This window comes from Crocodylus siamensis, chromosome 5 (genome assembly GCF_052110815.1).
Source record: "Crocodylus siamensis isolate JL-2025a chromosome 5, ASM5211081v1, whole genome shotgun sequence".
In the NCBI taxonomy this organism is placed as follows: Eukaryota; Metazoa; Chordata; order Crocodylia; family Crocodylidae; genus Crocodylus; species Crocodylus siamensis.
Genome location: NC_143399.1, coordinates 135,395,774 through 135,421,076, shown reverse-complemented (window position 1 = coordinate 135,421,076; position 25,303 = coordinate 135,395,774). Strand labels below are relative to the sequence as shown.

Here is a 25,303-nt window from a genome sequence, read left to right as displayed (position 1 = left end):
TGTCTATGAAATTTATGAATTCTGATTGATGTCAGTTTATGAACGGGGCAATAATGGCTTTAGGATGGAAAAAGCACTTAGAAAAGGTTAAGTACAGAACTGTTGCCAACTTCAAAAGAAATCTGTCTCCGATTAATGAAAACTGAAGGTATTTTTACTTTTACAGGTTTCCCTTGCTTTATGTGGGTTCTGTATGCATAAATTCACTCTTACGGGATGACCCTTTTTATAACAAAAATTTGTTATATGCAAGGTAAATTCACTGTTATATAATCTGTGTGGTAGAAACCTGCAGTCAGCTGCTTTCCGCGGTGCATTGTGGGAGTGACAAGCACCAAAATATAGTCTCCTATATGCTCCTTGCTCATTGTCTGCAACCCGTGTTTCTGTAGTTGCCATTCCCATTATAATAGTGCCCTGTGCTTGTGTGTACTGACTGTTGTTGGAAAGTACAAGAAATTGTCTTGTGGTAGAAATGGGTCAGTACAGTTGAAGTCTTGGAACGTATCCCTATTTGCTACATTGTAAAGTGGGTTCCCTTTATGTGAATTCGAGTTGTGTGTCATTTTCCAGGAACACATGTACAGCTTAAAGCGAGGGAAACCTGTATTTTCTTACTTAATGATTAGGAGGGACAGTCACTTAAACATCAGGTTAAATATTATGTAAGTTTTAATAAGTATATACATAAAAGCTTGATGTTAGGGAACAAATGTTCGGGGTACAAACTTAATACTCTCAGGAACGTGGAACTGTGGAAAGCTTAAAGCTAGTTAAATGACGGTTGCTACAATCCTGTGGTTGCATGGGAGGATGATGTTTCAGATCAGACAAGACAGGACAAACTCTGTAGCTCTGTGTGTTCCTGGTCCAAAATGATTATTTTAAATTTTCAGCGTTAACATTTTCAATCCTCCTTTATACAAGTCAGACCACCCTCTACTCTGCCTACTTTTGTCCTTGTGGTTCTCAGCCTTTTTTAACTCAAGGCACTCCTCATTAACCTTAAGGTGCTCCTTGGAAAATGTCAGCTCTAGCTCCACTCATTTTTTGACTATGAAAAAAATAATAGACCAGTTTTTCTATTGAAAAGAACTCGGAAAGACCACAACAGGTCATGTGTCTGTCACTATGGAGTCCTATTCAGTATCTGTGGGTTTATCTTGGGAATCATGTGTAGATGTTTGTACATCCAACAGTACTCACACTGTGCAAGACCTGAGGACACCCCTAAAAGGATCTGGCAGCAGTTCAGGCTGATGGAGGACCATGGCTGAGAATCAAGGTAGGAGATCAATGGCTATTGCTTCTTAAAAGCATGAAGGACAGTTACTTAAAGTATAGAACTGCATTATTGTCTGTGGTATCTATAGCTACATTTGTCTACTCCAAATCCCTTTATGTCCAGGAAACACCAGTTATTATTCCTGCCTTCATCCTTCCATTCATTCTTGCAATCTTAAACACAAGTCAAGTGATTCGCACCAAATTAAATTTACTGTCTCAAGTTGGCAAAACAAATTTTTTCCACTTGCTAGGTTTTTCACTAGCACATTGACATTTCTTAAAAGGCTCTAGACTCATTCTGCAATACAGTCAAAATAAATTACATACATTTCATTTTAGAAACAGCTTACCTGCTTTATGCTGAAACTTGACACCGTATAGATCATTATAGGGTTATTTGTTAGGTCATCAGGCCGTACCCATTTGGCAAAAATTGCCTTTTGCTTGGGGGACAGTGGTAATTTGCCACATTTATCTCTGGAGTCAAAAAGAAGATAGTTTCAATAAGCCAAAAATGGAACAGAAACATCCTTTCACAGTATATCCCAGCCTGGCAGTTACAAGATACTATGATTCCTTACCTCCTGATATTTTCATTGTTTTATTGAACTTTAAAATTTTATAAAGCATTCAACCAGTTACACAAAATTGAAGTAAATGCAGGCAACCCTGGCTAGTGGCAATGCTATGACCCCTCCCCCCTCTATGTTTCTGAAGCCTGGCCTGTACTCTGTCTATTAAGCCACACTTCCACACTGAAGAAAAAGCTCTGGAGAAAGCATCAGGTTTACAGTTAAAAACCTCAAGTCCAATGTTTTCCTAAGAGACTGAAAGTGATATTGTATAACAGGGTTAAAAAGAAAAAACCACGCAGCAGGGTAAACATGAATACAGCACCTCAGAAAGTATGTCCAGACAAACAAGCATGTGTGTCCTCTGGGGACAACCTACAGCAGCACGTATTTGTGCCACTGCTACTTGTCCCCAGGGAACACCCCTGCATGTGCGCTCTGGCACACGGCAAGATGCCATGGATGGAGTAGGGGAGGATAAGGCCAGCACTTCTACTGGCCCCAGCAGCCTTACCAAGGGACCTAGAGTCTCCTAGGGCTCCAGTGGCAGCAATCCGGCCATATGAAGCGTGGCCAGCAACTGGGACATGGCTCTAGCCAGCCAAGCTCTGGTTTTGGGCAGTGCATGCTGCCACTATGTGCACCGCACTACTTTTTTTTCTGGCACAGGTTTGACACTGGGATCTCCTGGTGTAAACCCCCCACCTCCCCCCACTGTGCTGTAAGTTAGCAGTGCAGCAAATGCCTGCACATACATGCTTATCTAGATGTGCCTGGAAAGTACAAAAGGAAGACCAGGATTTTCAGTTCACTGCTGGTCTTGGCTGCTCAAATGTAAACTTCGGGGGGCAAGAAGATCCTGATTTTCAGAAGCTAGGTGTTCAGCACTTCCTTAAAAAATAAAATCAGGCTCCATTAAAGTGTCAGGACCTGGGCACCCAAAAAAAAGGGGGGAAGAGGCAAGGGTACCCAAAGCCCTAGTCATTCTGAAAACTGGAGCTGAGCTCTGACAGTTTTGCCCCCGACATCCCTGGTATAACAATTACCACTCTCCTTTGTTATCAGACCAGCTTATACGTCCTGCCACCCCTACTGAACAGCAACTGTGCATTTTCTGCATGACTTATGATTTAATTAGTACTAAAACAATCTGGAGTTTGCAAAAAGAAACCAAACAAGGAAAACAGGAAAAATCTGGGGAAACACAAGCAAAAGAAAGTATAGGTACCAAATTTTACTTACGAAAATGGCATTGGAAAGGCAAAACGCTCCCTCAGGTCAACACTCATGAAAGGGACATACTCAATACCATTTATCTTTGAGGTCTTTCTGCACATAAGAGAACAAGTGGTTATAAACATCGAAGTGCAACATCTTGATCTATTTAATTTTACAGCCTTTCAAAGACTAGGATCCAGGAAGTAACAGTGAAACTAATGAAAGGAGATGTCTAGAGACTGGCAAATTTCCACCATTTGAATACAAAGTAAGTTCCACAAGAGACAGCTTTCTAAAGCTGGAGTACTTGTTGGGTTGTCCAAATCTGCAAATACACACACAAGCACACACAGACAAACAGGCCCCTGCACAATGGTCATATTCAACTTTCTCTGCAGTATCTATGATTTTTCAAGCCTCTTAGTTCCACCAAATCAGTCTATTGGAGTAGACTGGAAACTAAGTTGACCACATGGCTTTTCTGTTTGTTCGTACTTTTATTGATAAGAGGAGTGCTTCTATTCACTTACGATACAGACACTGTAACAAACAAGTACCGTGGGGAGAGAGGAGGCAGAGCTGCTCTGCAGTAACTGGCCCTGGGCCTGTTTTACCCCATGTTAGGTAGAAGCTGAATTGCAGTAGTGTATTCTTCATGAGTAAATTATTGCATATATTAGCTTCCACTTACCACCAGGCAAAATCAGACACCCAAGCACTTAACGCAGAGCAGCTGTTGCTGCCCTGTCCCCTTTTACTTCACAATTGTTCATATGTCCAACACCTTTAGTCAAATGGTAAAAGCACATATACAAAAAATGGAGGTGTATTTTTAATGGGACAGTCAAGTACACAGAGTGCTGGGCTAACTGGGGGGTGGGGTGGGCTCTTACTGTACAGCTGTGAGAATCAAGAAATAAGTACTAATGGATGTGAATCTGGACACAGTCTAAGTTTCAGTTACAACCTTGAACTTCTAGGCAGTAAACAGCAGGCAAAAGGGGTAAAGTATTTTCAAAACTAAAAGAAAAAATATTTGAAGGCTTTTTTTAAATATACATTTCACTCATGCTAGTTAAATTAAAAAAGGAAAACTAGTAATAAAAATAGAAATAGGTAATACAAATGTTCAACTTTTTCTATGCAAAGTTCTCTCTCTTGGGCCACATCTACAATCTGCTTAACAGTGGAAGAACTTCATCAATTTAAAGGAACTTTTCATGAGGCTTTTATGTTCTACATGCCCAATCCTGCATAATGATAAGCACAATCAATTTCCACCAATACCTCATATGCAAATATTATGTTTGACAATGCAAATGGAAAGCATCTGTCCAGACAATGCTCTTTGGAAGGTGCATCTGATGGCTTTTTCAATGCTTGTAATTTGATGCGAGAATAATATATTTTTATCGTTTGTTGAATGCTAAAGAGCTTAGTTTGGATGCCTGATCTTACTCCCACTGAAATCTGACAAAAGGGAACAATGTACTTCATGTATATGCATACCAGACAAACAGTATAGTTCATGTAACTATGTAACACCACCAGTCCCAACTTTCTGCTTATTTTTACATTATAGCAAACATCAGTTATCTACATACGAGTTAAGCACATATTTCAGCTATACTTTTTACTCTGTAATGTAAATATGTTCTTTTTAACTGCATAACCAGTGCCAGAAACAGTGAAAAGCAGCAGCTGAGAAAGTGCTTAGAAACCGTGTGCAACAGGCTTCCTTTCAGACCCCATGTACCAGGAGAAATGGGAAGGGCCCTTTAAGAGAGTTGAACCAGATTAGGAGGCCCCTTCCCTGAAGGAAGGGGCCTTAGTATTTGGCTCTGGCAGTGGAGGAAAGCAGATCTCCTAGCACAGAAGGCCAGAGAAGCTAACACAGCCAAATTATCAGGATGGTTAACATATGGTAAAGGACGCTGTAGACAGGAGGACCACCTGTAGGAGACCATGTGCCGTTAGAAACTGAAAGGTCTTAGATGTGAGAGGTGCTACACCTGGCCAAAGCCCTTCTTCCTCCAGGGACTGACCACTGCAATTTCATCAAGGCATGACAGGTGAGTGAAGTGGGGAAACTGGGAGTGGGGACTAAATAGGTGGTATGTGGACTGTGAGGCTGGTACCATGGGGATAAGAGTCAGATGTCATGCCTGAAAAATGATGAGAGCTGATTAAACATGACTGCTTTCTATGTTCTACAGGAAAAACCCCCCACAAAATATTTAATCAGTATCAAGGACTTCTATTAAATATACCTTAAAAGAGAGCACAGTCTGAACAGGAGCCATTGTATTTATTATAATAACGTTTTAGAATGAGTTAATGCTTAGAGGTCCTTCGACAGTAGATTCCCCCTATTTCCCCACCTTTTTAAACATACAAAGGAACAGCTCCCTCCCCCTCAACCTAATACTTCACCGACAGAAATAATAAAAATCAGAATAGTTTGTCCTTACATTACCTGAGCACTTCAATCTCCTCTGTGGTGTATCTCTGACCATGAGATTCACTACCTTGCACTGCCCTGACTGTTTGTGGTTTATCATTCAAGGAAAAGTCAGGTCCCAATGGAAAGAATGCTCTAACAGGCTGATTTGGTTTAACTGCAGCTGACTTGTCTTTTTGAGATGACTTTGACGTAGACTCCTTAAGTGCTTCTGCTCTAAAAACAAAAATGTTGTTTGTTAAGTTTAACATAAAGGAACAACAAATCGAAGTTTAAATTGCTTGTTTGTACTGCCATATGAATCATACCACGTGGACAAATGTAAACATGATCTAGTACTAGTTTGCTTCTGCTAAGGAAATAATTTCAGGAGCAGTACAGGCATGAGATGGAATAGTAAGGAAGTTTCTTGTGTCAGAATCTACTTTCATTTTTAGGGTGAACAGAATACAGCAAATAAATTATCAAATAGTTTTGGCTTAATTCATTTTAATAGTTCCAAAAACTTGAAAATTACACTCACTGGAAGATCTGTGTGACAACTTACTAAACACTTTGGAACTTAAACATACTGCCATCAAAATCCCGGCATTTAGGATTTTAAATATTCATATTAAATACACAAATGGATTTATGATTCTGAAAGAAACATCTGCTAGAACCTAGCACACCAGAAGCCATGTTTCAATCTCCATTAAGTCATTGACTTACACAGTCAGTATCTTTGCAATACGTATTAGGCTCTAGTACAGACGTAGGCAAAGCCGGATCTGCCCCGCAGAGTGACTTTGTCTAGCCCATGGCAGGTTCCTTGGTCCTGCCTGGCCCAGATGCTCTCTGCCCCCACTCTGCAGCTGGACTACTCTTCTAGGAAGCCTAGGTGACAGTGGCTCTTCCTGGCTGCCACCACCACTGGCCCCAGCCCTGCAGGGACTGGCAGGGACCGGCAGGGACCTGCGCACACAGTCCTAATCCCAGCCCACCCCACACCCACTTTGGACTTGTCCCGGAAGAGCTGACCATGCAGAACCCGCATGTACAGCCCCAACCCTGGCTCACCCCATGCCTGCTCCAGACTTGCTTGCCCATGCTGAGTAGCAGCAGCAGCTGAAGAGAAGCTGCTGCTTGGCACATGGGAAAAGCAGCACCTCTCCTTTACCACTGCTGGGCCCTTTTTGCTAAAGCTACCTGGAGCCCACACCCAGGCTGCCCTATGGCTTCTCTGCACTGCCACTGCTGCCCCACTGGGCAGCCCAGAGGTGGTGGTAGAGAGGAGCTGCGGGGTGGCCTGTTAGCAGTGAGGGGCCGCTTTTCTCCTGTGCCAAGCAACATTCTGTCTGGCTGCTGCTCTGTGTGGATGGGCGGTCTAGAGAAGGTGTGGGTTAGGACGGTGCGCTGGGGTTCCAGCTAGTCCACTCTGGCTGGGGTCAGAGCTGTGCACTGCTGGTGGTGGTGGGGAGTAGCTGCAGGGTACTCTGGTTCTGGGCTGTTGTAGCGGGTAAGGGAATACTGACCAGCCTGCAACAGCTTCCCAGAACTGATTATGTGGCCCATAGGCCCAAATAATTGCCTGCCCCGGCTCTAATGCCACAAGTACTGTTACAACTACAGAGTAAAGTGTTCCATTTTTCTGTGCACCCAAGCTGTAGTGTTGAGGATGGGCTGGCTCCCTGGCTCAGTACTAATCAAGAAAAAAATATCAGAGTCCCAGGGCCTGCTCTCAGTTGGCCCACTTAAGACCTAAATATAGAATATAGCTAGAAGTATTCCTTTTAACCTTATACTAACTACTTGGAGACCAGCCATAGGTACCCACCTATCCAGTGCTTGTCGAGCCAGCTGCTTCAGTTTTGTTTGAAGACTTGGCTCTGAAGTTTCATTAGCCTTTATAGAAAAGAAAAAGAAAGTACCGCAGGTTGTAAACCCTGGCAAATTCCAAAGGTACAAACAGGAGTCAAATATCAAATTGTTATTTTCCATACGTACACCATGGTGAAGTAACACCTGCACCAAAACTGACCATTGGAAACTTTGAAAATGAGAAGAGCTAGGCAGTTCCAAAACTACTATCTGAAACTTTGAAGAGGAGTGGAGTCAAGCAACCCTGAAACTGTCTATACTAGATAGCTTACAGGGTTGTATACTTAATGAGCATTGACTGTATGCCCCAAATTTGGTAAGTGCACAGCTTCTTTTCAGTCCTGATGCAATGTACTTAAACTGAATGCACTGTAGTTGGTTGGAATGCAACATGCCATTTTCAAGTTTCTAATTATAGGAAGTACTAGTTTCATATAAAGTGTTGGGAAAATGAATCAAGATCTTTAAAAGTTGCATTTTTTGCCCATGTAGATGCTATCTTGATTCATTTTCCCTCTTAAACATGTTGTGATATTAAAACATTATTGAATTGATGTATCCTTTCAAAGTTTCCTTATGAACAACAGGGTATATCATCATATAGTTGGCAGGGACCTCTGGAGCTCATCTAGTCCAACCTACAGTATACTTCCTTACAACGTAAAATATTCCAGGATGAGCCAGGAAATCTAGCCTTTATTCCAAGCTCCAGTAGGTAATCACTGTGAGCTGGTCACTTCATCTGTAAAATGGGTAGAGTGAGACTAAGGAACTTCTCAAAGACAGTTTGAGATCCAGGAAGCCTATTCCATTCTGCACAGTTTGAGTTCTGGCTTTGCTCTGCATCCCTGGCTTTCTCTGTGATAAATAAGGCCTGCTAAGAGTGGAACAGGAGACTAAAAGGCAATAATTGTTCCTGACCTACCCACCAAACCCAACCTCCTCCTTCTACCCCACCACCTGACAAAAAGGAGGTGGGGGGTACCTTTGCTCTGGGAAAAAATGTCCAGTAGGGTAGCTGTCTGGAAGAGCCTTAAGAAGATGATTAGAGTGGGTGGAAGAGAAAGGAAGCCTATCAGGGTAGGAAGGAGAAAAATGAAATGCCCTGGCTGCTTCTTAATACAGGGCTTGGGTAAAGAGAGAGGGACTGATCTCCCAAGGGGAACAGACAGCCTTGCAACTAAGGAACTAGACCGAATCAGTGCAATGAGGAAAGTGAAGGAATTCTGGAATCTTATTGTGGTAGGAGGAGTGCATTTTTCCTCTTCCATCAGGGGGGATGAACAACAAAACTACCACCTTTCTAAAGTAACAGGCTACCTGAGGCAAAGAAATTCAGTCAGCAGCTACACTTAATTGAGAGACCAGATCAAAAGAAGACCAGGTAAAAAGAATTACTAGAATGCTAAAGTTACATGACAATGCATGCCAACAGAAGATAGACTGTGGCAGAGTAGAAAAAATGCTTTCTAATAGTAAATAGTCATCTAGGCAAAAAGAGGTCAGACCCAACAAATCAATTGGAAAACCAGAGTGTTTCTGAGCCGGCTTCTGATTCTGCAATCACCAGTCCAAATACTTGACTAGATTCTTCTGTATAGTCCCTTTGACTTCCATGCAATATATGAAATATGTAAATTCCAACAATTTATCAGAGTAAAGCCAGACATGTGTGTAGGTATTTGCAGAATTCAGACAAAAATGTCTTAATTTAGGATGTAATACTATTTTGAAAAACAGTAGTGTGGCTATCCCAATACATCAAAATATATTAACATTAAGTGGGCAGAAGAGAAGAACAAAATTAGACTTGGTGGAGTTACGTCATGATGGTGAGCTCTTCTTCTAATGAGTTAGTTTTGGCTACTGGACTTAATAGGAAAAAAGCAGTACCTGTAATATTATTCAGTAATGCTTAAAAATAGCCTAGTTTTAGTATGCAATGTCACTTCAACTGGGACTAGCTTGCATGGTGTTAATGTTACAAGCATTGCTACATATTTTCCCCAACCTAGTCTGAAGTGGACTATTAAGCATTATTAAGTTAAGCATTACTTGAAAAGGAAAATTGCCTTTAATATTCACAATACATCCATCAGGAGTTTGCTACGTGAAAGGGTGATCTTTTTCCAACATGCTTTTAAACAATTTTAGCTTTCCATTGGCCTCAAGCCAAAAGTTTCAAAGTAGAGCAATAAAAAATCCTGTAAGTTTGCTGGAATTCTTAAGTGCAATCTCCTTAGAAGAGGGGACTAGGTCAGTTTGCACTACTGAAACACAGTGCCTCACCAAACAATGGACCAGAGTAAGCCAAGTTTCTTTCAGTGGGATACAGAGAACAAAAGGCAAAACAAAAATGTTTAAAAACTTTAAAAAAAAAAAAATTGAATTTTAATACAGGTACTATATTAAGCCAATTTAGTCAATCACTTGTGTAAATGGAAGAATTGCTTACCATAACATAATTCCACCAAGTTAACTTGTAGCTTAACATACTGTTTTCAAACAGAGTTCCACTGCTTCTGTATATAATTCTACAGCTTCCTCCATGTTGCCCTTATCGTCTTCATCAAAGGCCTGCGTAACCAGGAAATGAGCACGCTCTAGGTCCAATTGCTGTTTTGACTTCAAAGGATCGATGCTCTGCGACTGAACTAAATGAGAAAGGAAATTCTTTAGCTTGCTGTAATGATGCATACAAGTATTTAATACAGCACAGCAACCAAGAACAAACTAGGCAAAAAGGTAGCACCTGCTTACATGCCAAAACCCAACGTTGGCATATTTAAATTTGAGTCCAATTTAAACAAAAGGGTTCATATACCTGTAGAATCCCGTGATGGTAATGCAGAATATCTTAGAACTGAAACGAATACAAACATATAGTACCACACAAAGACAAGTTGTTTATTTATGCCAGACCCTTTCCTACTTGTGGAAATAACTCCTGTCAGGATAAATCATAGAAAATGAGGGTGGGAAGGGACCATCAGGAGGTCATCTCATCCAACCTCCTGCTCAAAGCAGGACCATCCTCAATTAGATCATTCCCGTCAGGGCTTTCTCAAGCTAGGCCTTAAAAACCTTCAGGGATGGAGATTCTACCACCTCTCTAGGTAACTTGTTTTAGTGCTTCACCACTCTCTTAGTGAGAGAGATTTTCCTAATATCCAACCTAAACCTCCCTTGGAGCATTGGTCTTAAGTTGCAACTTGTTTGGTCAGCAAAATAACTCAGCAAAACTTGCTGGGGGCTGCAAGGATTCATGAAACTAAGGTCTGGACCCAAATACGTATCCCTTAATAACATCAGAGTGGACCCCCTGCAACTACACAGTCCCACTGAAGCCAAAGTGCTCTGCACTGGGGCAGGAGTCCATCTGTACAGAACTCACTGCAGGATAGAGCTTAAGCATGTGAGGTGAAGTGGGGGCGTGGGTCAGTTCTCTTCCTCCAGAGTATTTTCTCACATAAATTTAAAAGAGCATAACTATCTACCACTACTCACATGAAATACTGGTAGTTCTCTACATTAAAGTTTTACCTTAGGATTTAATTTACCAGCCATGTGTTTGGTATTTTTCGGTCTTGTATAGTAAAACCAAATGCTCGAGGATATCAGGAGAAAGATGGCTGTTCTGCTATATGGTTCACAAGACAAAAAACTCTTCCCACTCAATTAATTTAATCAAAGGTACAATTAGAAAGCTTTTTTCCTCACCTGCTGAATGCAAAGCTTGGACTCTCTCCAAATACTCATTTATTTTCTCTTGAATATTTTCCAGATTTGAGCCTGCCATTCCAGCATAAATCAAGGCTTGTGCAGCCTCCTGGGAAGGGAAAAGATAAAATGCATAAGTCTGCTTGCTGTATGGAGAAGCACTTTCTGCCAAATACTATCATGGACTTTGTGTAGGTGGACTCACGCCTGCTTGGAAAGTCACTGACCTAAAGAACAACCCACTGTGTGAGCAAAGCTTGTTTCAAGTCAGGACTTCAGCATCTACAGAATTACAATGAGCTTATTGAGGATCTAAAGAGCCACATTGTAGGTCTTCTTTATATTAGAGAACCACATTTTTTGTTCGTCTAAGCAAGAGTGCAAACCTCTGTGTAGATGTCTGTATGTCACTGACAGTCTCACGATCATTATGTTGTCTGCAGGCCAGTCATTTGCTCCCTAATATTTATTGAAGTTTTTTAAATATCACTTCATATGTTCACAGACCTGGGGACAGTATCTTGTTTCCCCATTACCCCATGTTCATTGCTTCTGATTTAAAATTATTTAAAAACTTGATTCAGATGGATAAAGGAGATCAACTCAACCATTACTTTTCATGAAAGAATAATCAAAATCCAGAAATGAACAAAACATGAACATCTTCAAAAAGTGATGTATAGGAAACATTTTTCCCCCCCAATCCATACACCATGTGTACAGGTACCTTGACGCTACATCTGGGTGCTAGAACCGCAGTGCCCAACCTTTTCCTGCTGTGGGCCAGAAAAACAGTGCTCAGGCTGCTGACGGGCCGGATCCAGCCCACGGGCCCGCTCTGACATGTACGACAGCTAGGCGGGGCCCTACCCAGCCTTGGAGGGGTCAGGGGAGGGGACGTGGCCTGGTCCCAGCGAGGCTGCGCTGAGAGACACGGCCAAATCGGGGCAGGCAGGTGTGACACAACCATGCGTGGGCATAGCTGGGCTGGGGTGCTCCAGGATAAACCAAATGCCCAAAACAGCTGCAGAGCCCAGGACAACGGGCTCTATCCCGGAATAAGACGAGGCCCCGCTCCTCCCATATGACGTGCTCAGACGGGGAAGTTCGTGGGGGTGGAAAAAACCCACAGGCCCGGGTCGTTCCATTTCCCCGAAGTGGGGGGAAGAGGGGGCTGGAACAGGACGGAACCACAGGGCGGTGCGGCGGGGAGCGGGGAAGAGGGCTGGGACAGGACAAAACCACAGGGCGGGGGAGAGAGCCGGTACCTTGTAGTAGAAAACCGCCTCCCGGTAGCGGCCGCTTTGGTCGCGCTGCACCGCGAGCTGCGCAAACCGTAGGGCGTCCACTTCTAGCGCGCTAGCATCCATGGCTCAAACCCCGTCACCACCCCACGCTCGCTTCCGCTTCGGCCCTGCCCTAGCCCCGCCCACTGCTCACCGCCCTATCCTTTCCCGCGCGCCAGGAGCGCTGCGCGTGCGCATTCGGCAGGCGCGCGGGTGGGGTGCTAGTGCGCAGACGTAAGCTGTGCGGCGAGTGTAGCGCGCTGGGCAGCTGGTCTGCCGTTGGCCCAGCCGTGAGCCAGGGGTTGGGGCTGCGCTTAGGGGGCAGCCCAAGCTGGGGGGGAAGAGGTGCCTCTGGAGCCAGGATTAGGGTGGCAGCCTGAGAGTCAGTGCAGTACCCTCCTCAGCAGGACTGGCTCCTCCACCGCTCGCGACGGAGCCTGGGCCTGAACGGAAAGGACGATAGAAGTCATGGGCAGAAGGAGAGCAAGCAAGAGGGAGCCCCATACGGGGTCCTGTTGATGAGGGAGTTCGGGCCCCTGCTGCCAGTACTATTGTCAGGGGCCTAAAAGGAATCCCGAACAGGCGGGGTCACAATGGAGGCGTGTTAATTGCAGTTGTAAGCCAAGGGGTCAGGGATAAGAAGCAGGGATCCAAACAGGAGCCACAAGCCAAGGGGTTAGGGGAGGGCAGGACCTGGCAGGGATTCAGGCTGGAGCCAGACAGGGGCATCTGTGATAGGCAACTGCTGCTTATGTGCCTGCAGACACCCCCTTGCAGGTCACTAGGACCAGCTGCAGGTAACTTAACTTGTCTGCTGCCCTGTAGTCAAACAGTTGTTGACTGCATTTTAATTTAGTTAGATTGTAATAGGGGTATCATTTCATGTGGTCTGAGACCCATGGGCATATCACAAGCTAGATTTATATAGATGTTAGGGGCTGGAAGGGACCTCAGATCATGAGGTCCAGCCCCCCCCTGCTCAAGGCAGGAAAGACTGCTGAGGTCAGATGACCCCAACAAGGTGTGTATCCAGCCCTTTGAAGATCTCTGATAGGGTTTCTTTTTTTTTCCCAAAATAATTATTTCTGTGTCTTGATACCCTTCACTCCTGACCTGCAGTGGACATTTGCTGATATTTTGAAAAACTGCCTGGATGGAGATGGGAGGACCCAAAAAGAGGACACGTCTAGCAAAAACCAGACATGTTAACCCTAGGTAAAGTGAAAGGAACAGAGTTATCTGTCAAACCACAGTAGGTTTGAATACATTACTTAATCTATTTAGGTAACTAAATCAATCTTAATTCTTTAGCTTTATTACTGAAAATGATAAGAGATTTGTAAAAGACTTCTGCAGTGCTAACAGCCCTTGCTCTAACTTGTTCAGATGAATTACAAGCTTTTGGAAAGGGCCCAAAAATCTTGAAGCTTTGGTTTAGTTGGCAAAAGAAACCCCCCCCACCCCCGCCACACGAATGACCATTTTAAGAAATAATTTGTAATGTAAGTATACGCTGATCAAGGTCAGAACCAATGCTGTTATTTTGAAACAAAGACTCCTGAAATGTTACCAACCTAAGAGAAAAGAACCAGATTTTTTTTGAGCTCACACAAAAGGCCTCTCTGTTTTAAGCGGAAGATTTTTCTGTGGATTTCATGAGTTGTGAAAAGAACAGTGACTTTTCAGGGTAGACAAGGTTCTTTGGGTAAATGTGATATCTTTTATTAGACCAACTAAATAGTTGGAAAAATAGTTTTTTTGCAAGCTTTTGGGCACAAACATCCTTCGTCAGGCATAGGGAGAGTCTGCTGTTCTTTAAAGTCTGCTCTTTAAAGACTGAAAGAGACGTGGGGGTCATGATGGACTATAAAATGAGCAAGAGCCACCAGTGCAATGCTATAGGTTGCAAGGCAGACTACACTGGCATACCTAAACCAGTGCATGACAAGACTAAGGATGTGATTCTCCCGCTCTACTCTGCATTGGTGAGGCTGCAGCTGGAATACTGCATCCGGTTCTGGGAACTGCAATTGAAGAGGGATGTGGAGAACCTGGAAAGAGTTCAGAGGGCCACACGAATGATTAGAAGTCTGGAGAACAGACCATATGAGGAGATGCTGAGGGACATGGGGCTTTTCAGCCTGGAGAAGAGAAGACTTGGTGGAGAAGAGAAGACTTGGGGTGGGGGGGCACCTTGGTGGCAGCCAAGGTGAACATCCCCACCCCCAAGGTGATCATAAGGGGTGAACATCAGGGTCTAGGAGAGCACCTGTTCACCAAGGGGGAAACTAGGAATAATGGTCATAAATTGATAGAGGATCACTTCAGGTTATACATTAGGAAAAACTTCTTTACAGTTCATGTGTCCAGATCTGGAATAGACTCCTCTCCCCTCCAGAGGTTGTACAGTCACCTTCCCTGGGGATCTTCAAAAGACAGCAAGACACACACCTTGCTTGGGCCATCTAACCTCAGCAGTCTTTCCTGCTTTGAGCAGGAGGGCTGGACCTGATGATCTCAGGTCCCTACTGGCCCCTAACATCTATGAATCAGTGAATCCATAGGATAAGACATCTTGTTGGTAACACAAGCTTTAAGTCATCACTCATCTTTTCCTAATAGTTGGGGAATAGGGTTGAGAAATGGAGAGAGACTTGGTATCTAGCTGGAGTTAGTTTCAGAGGAGCGGGGAGAGTCTTCTGTTGGGGTCCCATTACCTGACCAGGTTTGCTTACCACTCTGGTGCAATCCCAACTTGTACAGCCTACAAATCCTCTCTCTGGCCAGGCTGCCAATATCCTCTGCTGGGTCAGAGATCTGAAGACCCAGTGGGGCCACCAGCTGCCCCTGCTTGGGGAAGTCAGAGGAGTTCCAATGCAAGGAAGATAAGAGGGCAACCTATCAAAGTATCCACGTCATCTTCCCAGCCTCCCTTGGGCAGAAGTCTTTCTTTGAGTCTTGCTGCAACATGCACTGGAGGAGAGAGCTAAAAGCCTAATTCTCTAAAAGATTCCAGAGGAAAGAGACCAGGCAGAGCTCTCCAAGAAGGCCACCTTCGCCAGTACCTTGTGAGGGATGCCAGGTAAAGCAGAACCCAAAGGAGCAGGCTATAGAGAATAACCTTGTAGGTCGCATCGAGGCATGCATGGCTGTGTGGTATGTGGCACCAGAGACCCGTCTGCGGTGCCACATACAGCAAATTCAGGCATTTCCCACACTGGTACCTTGCAGCGCAGGGCTTTTTTTTTTTGAATGCTGGAGATCCACTGGAGCAGGGGTGGTGACAGCCCTTAGAGCTCTAGTTTCTATGTGGGGTTGCCTAAATTGGGCCCAGTGGTTTATTATCTGGGAAATGAAAGAAAGCCAGGTCAGAATCAATGGAAGGAGCATTTGATTACAAATGAGCTCATGCCTAGAGTTCTGGGAGCTTGAGTTCAGGGTGGATATTTGATGTGTTGGCTTAAAAAAACACTGGAATTAATTTGTTGCATGCACAACACTGCCCAAATCCAAACTTTTTTAGGCTCCCAGAACCCCTTTGTAACTTTTGTGAGTTGTCTGGCACCCCAGTTCAATAAATAAATTATTTATTGCAGCACGTGGCTCTTGGCTGGGCAGGGAGGGGAAGAAGTGGATGGAGCTGGAATAGGGTACTCTGATGGTGAGCTGCCTTCGGTGCATGTGGAGAAATCACATAGCCTTCAGCCTCAGAGCATTTCAGTGCTGATTGGCTAAACAGGATTCATTTTTGAGGTAATAGAAGGGATTTAGGTGCAAATAATTCAAAACAAAGTATGGGTTTGTTGAGTTTGCCACCTTTTGTTTCCATGAATGGTCCATGGTAAGTTTATGATTTTCTCGAATGTATAGTTCTTCCAATACATGCTGCCTGTCCATGTAGCATCAAAAGAACCATTACATTCAGCCAGAGAGAGGGAGAGTGACAGGCAGTCTGCCTTTGTTTTCTAGTCTGGCGGGGAGGGGAATGGAAGGAGTATACCCTAGGACTGGATGAGGTACTTTTTCTTTTAAATTAATCCCAAGCCTTGAGACCGTATAGCTCTCAAGGAATGAGGAATCTCTGGGGGATTGGCTGGAGGAGTGGCCTCGGGTAGGGAACGAGGCTGCATTGATCCTAGACTGACTACTGGTTCTGTTTGGTTGTAGCATGGACAAAATCAAAAGGACGTGGAGAAGGAAGGCTTCCTAGATGGCTCCACTACCAAATGAAGGCACCCCTGCCTTCCCCTACTACAGAGCAGCCCCTCTCCCACTGCTGGAAGGAAAGACTCTTGCCTGGGGCAAGAACTGGAGGTCTCTGCCTTTCTGGAAAGGAAGGAGATCATGTACCAGAGCTCACACTGAAGGCAATAGGAACACATCTTGGATAAAGTGCACGTGGTACAGGTTTGTTGTGGGCAGGAGGCAGTGGAATGTAAAAGCCAGGCCAAGTCATTCTGGGACTGTTGCAGAAAATAAACCCAGAGGCCCTGCCATGAGGTCAGTCACGAGGAACCACCCAGCTCACTCAACACAGACCTCCCAGGGCCACTCAATGATGATGTACTTGAAATCCAGCGGGAGATGCCATTCTCTGAGCTTAATGTAATTTGGGAGCATGGAAGCCCATGGCTCTCTCAGTACAGGTGAGGAAACGCTCTGGATAGAGTGGGGGCTATTAACATCCTGTCCATCACAGTTCTTGGGTTTTAACCAAAGCCAATACATTTGGTCTTGAGTCATCATGACACTCCAAGACCAGTAGTGGTGGAACAGCTTTGTGGGTAGGGAACTGCTGTTATTGAGGGTTCTGATGCTTCTGTGGATTATACATTCAGGGCCAAAGAGGGAACACTGTTCTATCTTTGCCATGCCTCATGGATGCTAAAGGGTCTTCATGGAGAAGGGCATGAGTTGGTTAATGGCAGGAAGATGAAGCTAGATAAACTCTTTATGTTCTGATGTCTTCAAATCACAACTGGATGGCATTCTGGAAAGTGTGCTTTAGTTAAACACAACCTACTGGGCTGAATAAAGAGTAAATGGGTAAAACTGAAGAGCTTGTGATATACAGGTTTAGAAACAAAATTGACAGATGTAGTGTGGCAAGGAAGATGATGGCCTGGACAGAGTCAAGGCCTCTTACTGAGCTAGATACAAAACTCCATTGGACACTCACTGATTCTTCATGGTCTTTGGTTCATCAGGCAAGTGGGAGAACAGGGTCAGACATGGGTGTAGCATAGCTCATAGTTCCATTGTGAAGTAGATTTTTAGTATATCTCATTTTTCATTGGGTAAGAGAGAGGCCCAGAAATGTTCAAAATGGAATATTCTGGGCACTTCGGCCAAAGGCTCCTCAGTCTCCTTAAAAATGTACACTTGCCTACATATGAACATAGGGCATGTCTACAAGTGCAATTAATGTGACTGAATATACTCCAGCTCAGTTTGAACCAGAGGAGGCTAATCCTAATGTCACTGTCTACATGTACATTTAAGCACAGTAATTTACTGCGCTGCTGGATACCACTTGTATCTGATGGGACTATCCGGCAGCACAGTAAATTAGTCTACTGTGTCCTCATTACCATGCACATATGATGGTGATGCTTTCCTGTGCAGCAAATTAGTCTGCTGCCCAGTAAAGCATCTCTTGTAGATGCACCCACAAAGGAGTAACTAGCAACCCACTTCTGAAAACAGTGGACAAGCAGCTGATTTCAATAAATACTCAGACTTTAGCCCACTGATGAATCCATGTCAAAAGCACTTAAGAAATGACATTTTCCAAAAGTACCTGGGAGACCTAGGAGCACAAGTGGTACTACAAATTTTGTGTCTCTAAGGACTTAGGCGCTCTTGAAAAACTACCCATGGCATTATCCCTGTTTTAGATGTAGGGAAACAGAGGCACAGGAAGGCTAAAACACTTGAATGTGCCTGTGGCAGAATGCCACCTTGGTTTCTCCCCAAAAATCTCTGCCCTGTGACACTGACTAAAATCTCTGGGCTGCAACCATTTGATTAGGGTGGGCCCTGCACACAGGGGACTGCACCCTCAGCCTGTCTATTTAGGTAACTTGAGCTGGCTGCATTTCTGAGGGAGGGGGGAAACCTGCTCCCTCTGCATCAATTACCTGGGTAAGGGGTTTCTACCTGGGGAGCTGGAATCTGCCTGGTAACAGGTGATGTATTTCAAATTCTACTACAGACCTCCCACTCAAAGTCCCGAGCTTGACCAGGAGTTCGCCTGGGAACTGACTGAGGCCGCTTGCTCCAGGACCTTGGTTGCCATGGTTGACTTCAATTACCCGGACATCTAGTGGGAAGATCACTCAGCTAAATCTGAGCGGGCGCAAAGCTTTCTCTCGTGCGTGGATGACCTCTACCTGACTCAAGAAGTCTATAGGCCAACGAGAGGCAAAGCGCTGCTTGACCTGCTACTGGCTACGGGGGACGACCTAATCGGCGACCTAGTGATTGATGGGAAGTTGGGTGACAGCGACCACGAGCTGATCACCTTCACCATCCGCCGTAAAGCTGGCAAGTCAGTCAGCAGCACAGAAGTCCTTGACTTCAGAAAAGCCGACTTTGACAAGCTCGAGAGGCTAGTCGGTCAGGCCCTCAGGGACCATGACCCCAGGGAGATGGGAATTTAAGAAGAGTGGTTGCTTCTCAAGGAAGCGATCCTCAATGCACAAGCTAAATCTATTCCAACATGGAGGAAAGGCAGCAAGAAGGCACAGCAGCCCCCCTGGCTCTCCAGAGACCTAGCGGACCTACTGTGGCTAAAAAGGAAAGCCTACAAAGGATGGAGGACGGGATTCACCTCCAAGGAGGATTACTCCGCGCTGGTCCGGTCCTGCAGGGACCAAACCAGGAAAGCCAAGGCTGCAACTGAACTCCAACTAGCTTCAAGCATCAAGGACAACAAAAAGTCCTTTTTCAGGTATGTGGGGAGCCGGAGGAAAAGCAAGGGCAATGTTGGACCCCTGCTAAACCAGATGGGGCAACTGACAACTGACGCCCAGGAAAAAGCCAACCTATTAAATAGGTACTTTGCGTCAGTCTTTCATCAGTCACACGGGATGCCTATGCCTGCTATGGGACAGGGAAATCTGGGTGAGGGGAATCCCCTACCCTCCATCAATGCTGACCTCGTGAAGAAACACCTTGAGAAGCTGGATACCTTCAAGTCAGCTGGCCCTGACAACCTGCACCCCAGGGTACTCAAGGAGCTGGCGAGCGTCATAGCCCAGCCCCTGGCACGGATCTTTGAAAACTCCTGGCGCTCTGGTGTAGTGCCCAAAGACTGGAAGAAGGCCAATGTGGTCCAATCTTCAAGAAAGGGAGGAGAGTGGATCCGGCTAACTACAGGCCCATTAGCCTGACTTCTATCCTGGGGAAGATCTTAGAAAAGTTTATTAAGGAGGCCATCCTTGAGGGACTGGCCCAGGCTAACATTCTAAGGGACAGCCAGCACGGGTTTGTTGCGGGTAGGTCTTGTTTGACCAATCTCATTTCCTTCTATGACCAGGTGACCTATCACCTGGACAAGGGAGAAGAGATTGATGTCATATATCTTGACTTCAAAAAAGCTTTTGATCTGGTATCCCATGATCACTTCTTGGCCAAACTGGCCGGTTGTGGCCTTGGCTCCACCACTATCCGCTGGCTGGGAAATTGGCTTCGTGGTCGGACCCAGAGGGTTGTGATTGATGGCAGTCACTCATCATGGTGCCCTGTAACCAGTGGGGTCCCTCAAGGCTCTGTCCTGGGACCCATACTGTTCAACATCTTCATTAATGATGTGGACATTGGAGTTAGGAGTGGACTAGCCAAGTTTGCTGATGACACCAAACTTTGGGGCAAAGCATCCACGCCAGAAGATAGGCGGGTGATCCAGGCTGACCTTGACAAGCTCAGCAAATGGGCAGACGAGAACCTCATGGTGTTTAACACCGAAAAACGCAAGGTTCTCCACCTTGGGAGGAAAAACCTGCAGCACCCTTATAGGCTCGGCAGTGCTACGTTGGTTAGCACTACAGAAGAAAAAGACTTGGGGGTCATCATTGACCACAAGATGAACATGAGCCTGCAATGCAATGCTGCGGCTAGTAAAGCGACCAAAATGCTGGCGTGCATCCATAGATGCTTCTCGAGCAAATCCCAGGACGTCATTCTCCCCTTGTACTCGGCCTTGGTGAGGCCGCAGCTGGAGTACTGCGTCCAGTTTTGGGCTCCACAATTCAAAAAGGATGTAGAGAAGCTTGAGAGAGTCCAGAGGAGAGCCACGCGCATGATCAGAGGTCAGGAAAACAGATCTTACGATGACACGCTGAGAGCCACGGAACTCTTTAGCCTGGAAAAGCGCAGGCTCAGGGGTGATCTGATGGCCACGTATAAGTTTATCAGGGGTGACCACCAGGATCTGGGGGAACGTCTGTTCACCAGAGCGCCCCAAGGGATGATGAGGTTGAACAGTCACAAACTCCTGCAAGACCGTTTCAGGCTGGACATAAGGAAGAATTTCTTTACTGTCCGAGCCCCCAAGGTCTGGAACAGCCTGCCATCGGAGGTGGTTCAAGCACCTACATTGAACACCTTCAGGAGTAAATTGGATGCTTATCTTGCTGGGATCCTACGACCCCAGCTGACTTCCTGCCCTTTGGGCAGGGGGCTGGACTCGATGATCTCCCGAGGTCCCTTCCAGCCCTAATGTCTATGAAATCTATGAAAATTGGTTGGCTGACAGCCAACTGGGGCTGACCTCCACTGGACCAGGTGAATGAGGTCACAGGGGCTGTATAAGTCGGGGGGGGGAAGGAGGTGGGCTCTCTCTTCGGCCATGAGGTGAAGCAGCAGTCATGCGGGGGACACAGAGGAGCATGACCATCTAAAATTGGCTCTCTCCCCCAAACTCACGAGCTAGAAACTGCCTGCTTTCAGAGGGGAATTGCACCAGCCTTTGGAAGATGCTTGTGAGTAAGCTACTCAATCTGATTAGATATTTAGCTGGCAGTAACACAGATGCGTGATCAGAAGGCTACCTCAGCCACACTGTTTGCTCTTTAGGATTTCTAAGATATTGCTCAATCCTGTACCCTAGTTTACCCTACCCCTTGTAATCAATAAAGTTCTCCTTTTTGACTGGTGTGGGAGACTTATTGAGGGGTGGGTCTAAATTATGCCTAAGAGACCCCTTAGGTCTATGGATTAAGGGAGACTTTGCTTTTTGCCCCCTGACTTGGGGAAGTGCCCCAAGTGCCTGTAATGGGTCAAGTACCCGTCAGACTATTAGGGCTGTGTTTCCCCGAGGACACAGGGCCAAGACAGTCCCTTCTCGGGGTGGTGGCGCCGACATTACCCCCAGACTAGCGAGTGTGCTCCGGGAGAGGGGTTGGCCGAACATAAGGCGCCCCTAGGGAGGCATTTGGAGCCTGAAAGGTGATCGTGCGCAGGGAGGTGGGTGACTCAGCACAGGAGCACCCCCTACTGGCCCGCCTCACGTGGTGGTAGCGGTGGGATACAAATACCCAGCTGTTTTACTGAGGTGGAGTCTCTGCACCCGCCACAGTGCCCAGATCTCGTAGTGACTCAGTGATAAATCTGGGAATAGAACTTAGTTTTCCTGAGCCTTAGTTCCCTTGTTAAGCATAATGGTTGTCATCCCTTTCATAAGATTATAGAAGTGTCTGTATTATCTAGATTAAGTCATAGCCTGCATGGCCTCTCTTGCTTGCTCTCACTCTAACACATATACGCTCATGGGAGTCTCTGCCCTTAATTCATCTTAAAGAAGCTTTGTCATTGGCTGATTGGGCCAATGCAAAAGGGATGAGGGAGAGGCTCCTAAGCGATTCCATGTTTCAGTTTAAGCAGCTGCCAAATGGCTTATTTTCAACTCCACTTGGCTCTCTGCAAATCCACCCCCTTCAGAACTTCAACTGCCTCACCACCTGCAAGGAGTTGGCATATGGAAGGGAAGGGCAAAAATAGTGCTCCCTTCTGGGTGAGTGTAGTCTGAGGCTGGAGGGGGTCAATTCATCTACCTATACTGATCCTGGGAGGGGGCTGTCAGCACTGCTGAAGGTTCCAGTTGGAGCAGATCCCTCTGGTTTTTCCACATCTAACTAAATCAGCCAAGGAGATCTGAGCCCCCTTTCAAGGAAAGGGGAGTACAGTCAAAGCCTACCTAGAGAGCAGAATTATATGTTCTCTGGTTGCTGTGCTGCAGTTCCTGAGGCAAGGCACAGGAACAACCTAACAGTGCTCTATTGTACTCTTGCTGCAGAGGTCTGGAATGAGGAGGCTGAGGTGCTGCCACAGCACCTCAAAGCTTAGTGGGCAGGTCTTGAATGTGTCATGCTTGTTCCTCCCCATTTCATGCCTGGGTCTTTAATGTGTTACGTGTTTGCAGAGAATCCCCAAGGCCTGATTGCCACTGGCTGTATTGAACTCAGTACAAAATGCAGTAACCCAGATTGACCCTTGAACTATTATTTTTGCATAATAGTCAATGGGTTATGACATTCCCCCAAACTCTGGGAGATATGCATTCTAGGTTCTTGGCTTGAGGGTTTCAAAACCTTATCTGCAACTTCTCAGGGTATAGAATAGGGTGGTTTCTTCCAACCCTTGTGCTAAAACTAGTTCATTGTGTAGCCAATAGCACAAGATCCAAGACTTCAGCCCAGTTTAACAGTCATGCTTTCTGTGGGGGGGGAATCCTGGGGTCTGGCCCCCCATCTTGGGGTTATTTCTGTTTTTGGGGGGTTTTGTTTTTAAACAAATGCATTTGTCTCAATGCGTAAAAAGGCCTCAAAGTCCTTCTCCTTTCGGTCCTAGGCATGAACCAGAATGTGTGTAGTACCTGCGATGATTGAGGCACCTGCTATGCAGTCATGAGCCAGAGGCTCGAGCTCTGAGGAGGTGTAGGAATGCAGAAAAACTTCTGCTCTTAGTGTTTCCTTGCTCAGTGCCTAGGTGATCCAGAGGTGGCAACCTGCCTCTCTTGATTCAGTAGGAATCCTGACAATTTGTATTAACCTCCTGAGGCAAGGTGGCACATTTTTAGGCTTTGCAATACTGAAGTTGAGTATTCATACAAGAAAAATACAGATTTGGTCCTTAGGCCAAAGCTCTACAAAAATTTATGCCCATACTTTATTCAGTAGTGCACAGTTTGCATGTGCTAATTATTTTCAGTAGTCCCAGTGAAATATGCTTAGATGGGTCAAGTTACTCATTTACATAAGGGCTTGAATATGCGGGGTCTTATCCACAAGAGATGCTATGGGGATTGCATCTGTGCCTCTTACCCTAATCATTACTCTCAAACAATCTAAAAAAACAAATCATAGCTTCTCATAGGAAAGCGAAACTCCATCTTACTTCTACTGTTCTACCTTTATAAGAAACCTGGACAGCCAGTCAGTCTTGTGGGGCCAGGATCACCATTTTACTGAAAGATAACACATTTAATAGTGAGCTAAATATGTTTTGCAATGTTTGTCTTGAATCTTTTCAGTGTTTTAGCTTTTTTAATGGAACTGCCAAAAAGAGTACAAGCAAACTCTTTGAAGTAGAACCATATTGTCATTTTTTTTAGTGAGGAGCAAAATAAGATGCATATAGTAAGAAGCAAAATAAAAATTAACTCTTCTGTAAACTGGCCTCCAAACTGAATATTACGATGGATTTTCCAGCCTGGAGATTTCATAGACATTAGGGCTGGAAGGGACCTTGAAGATCATCAAGTCCAGCCCCCTGCCTCAGGGGCAGGAAGTCAGCTAGGGTCAAGGGATCCCAGCAAGATAAGCATTCAAAAGTTTCTTAAATGAGTCCAGAGTTAGATACCTGCACCACTTCTGGAGGGAGTCTATTCCAGGCCTTGGGGGCTCGGACAGTAAAGAAGTTTTTCCTTATGTCCAGCCTAAAATGGTCATGGAGGAGTTTATGACCGTTGGTCCTTGTTATCCCTTGGGGCACTCTGGTGAACAGATGTTCCCCCAGATCCTGATGCATACCCCTTAGGTACTTATAGGCAGCCACCAGGTCACTCCTGAGTCTGCGCTTTTCCAGACGGAAGAGTCCCATGGCTCTCAGCCTCTCTTCATAAGGCCTATTCTCTTGCCCTCTGATCATGCGTGTGGCTCTTCCTCTGAACTCTCTCAAGGTTCTCGACATCCTTCTTGAATAGTGGAGCCCAGAATTGGATGCAGTACTCCAGCTGCGGCCTCACCAAGGCCGAGTACAGCAGGTGAATGACATCCTGAGATTTACTTGAGAAACATCTATGGATGAAAGTTAGAGTTTTGTTTGCTTTACCAGTTGCGACGTCACATCAGTGGCTCGTGTTCATCTTGTGGTCAATCATGACCCTCAAGTCTCTTTCAGCCGTGGTGCTAGGAAGTGAGCCTATAATCGTGCTGCGGGTTTTTTTTCCCCGCTGTGGAGTGCCTTGCACTTTTCTGTATTGAACGTCATCAGGTTTATATCCGCCCACTTGCTAAACTTATCCAAGTCAACCTGGATCACTAGCCTATCCTCAGGTGTGTATGCTATGCCACAAAGTTTCGTGTCATTGACGAATTTGGCCAGTGTGTTTCTGACACCAATGTCCACATCATTGAAAAACATGTTAAAGAGAACTGGACAGAGCCTTGGGGGACACCACTAGTCACAGAATGCCATAATGATTTACTTCCAGGGACTACTACTCTCTGGGTCTGACCTCAGAGCCAATTTCCCAGCCATTGGACTGTGGTGTAGCCGAGGCCACAGTTGGCCAATTTTTCCATGAGGAGATCATGGGACACCAGATCAAAGGCCTTTTTGAAGTCCAGATATATGATGTCAATCTCTTTTCCCTTGATAATATGTCACCTGGTCAT

At 45.4% G+C, this 25,303-nt stretch overlaps 1 protein-coding gene and 1 long non-coding RNA gene across 7 annotated transcripts in view; one reads left to right on the top strand and one right to left on the bottom strand.

Moving 5' to 3' along the window:
- The window catches only part of CAPN7 (calpain 7), a 44,947-nt gene extending 32,409 nt beyond the window's left edge, over nucleotides 1-12,538 (bottom strand). For 2 of the 4 annotated variants that reach the window (XM_090046401.1, XM_090046404.1), the window contains exons 1-7: nucleotides 11,846-12,201; nucleotides 11,119-11,227; nucleotides 9,895-10,052; nucleotides 7,355-7,422; nucleotides 5,554-5,754; nucleotides 3,102-3,188; nucleotides 1,638-1,764 (exon numbers count right to left, since the gene is read on the bottom strand). In XM_090046401.1, coding sequence (XP_089902527.1) covers nucleotides 1,638-1,764; nucleotides 3,102-3,188; nucleotides 5,554-5,754; nucleotides 7,355-7,422; nucleotides 9,895-10,052; nucleotides 11,119-11,227; nucleotides 11,846-12,088 — 993 coding nt within the window. In that variant the 5' untranslated portion in view covers nucleotides 12,089-12,201. Of the gene's footprint in view, nucleotides 1-1,637; nucleotides 1,765-3,101; nucleotides 3,189-5,553; nucleotides 5,755-7,354; nucleotides 7,423-9,853; nucleotides 10,053-11,118; nucleotides 11,228-11,845; nucleotides 12,202-12,386 lie in introns of those variants that run through there. The other 2 variants (XM_090046402.1, XM_090046403.1) reach the window with 2 other exon arrangements.
- A 90-nt stretch (nucleotides 12,539-12,628) lies between these two features.
- Nucleotides 12,629-25,303, top strand: part of LOC149864635 (uncharacterized) — a 28,332-nt gene continuing 15,657 nt past the window's right edge. For 2 of the 3 annotated variants that reach the window (XR_016442205.1, XR_016442204.1), the window contains exons 1-3: nucleotides 12,629-13,425; nucleotides 13,524-13,619; nucleotides 16,572-17,050. This is a non-coding gene — a long non-coding RNA (uncharacterized LOC149864635). Of the gene's footprint in view, nucleotides 13,426-13,523; nucleotides 15,487-16,571; nucleotides 17,051-25,303 lie in introns of all 3 variants that reach the window. The other variant, XR_016442206.1, reaches the window with a different exon arrangement.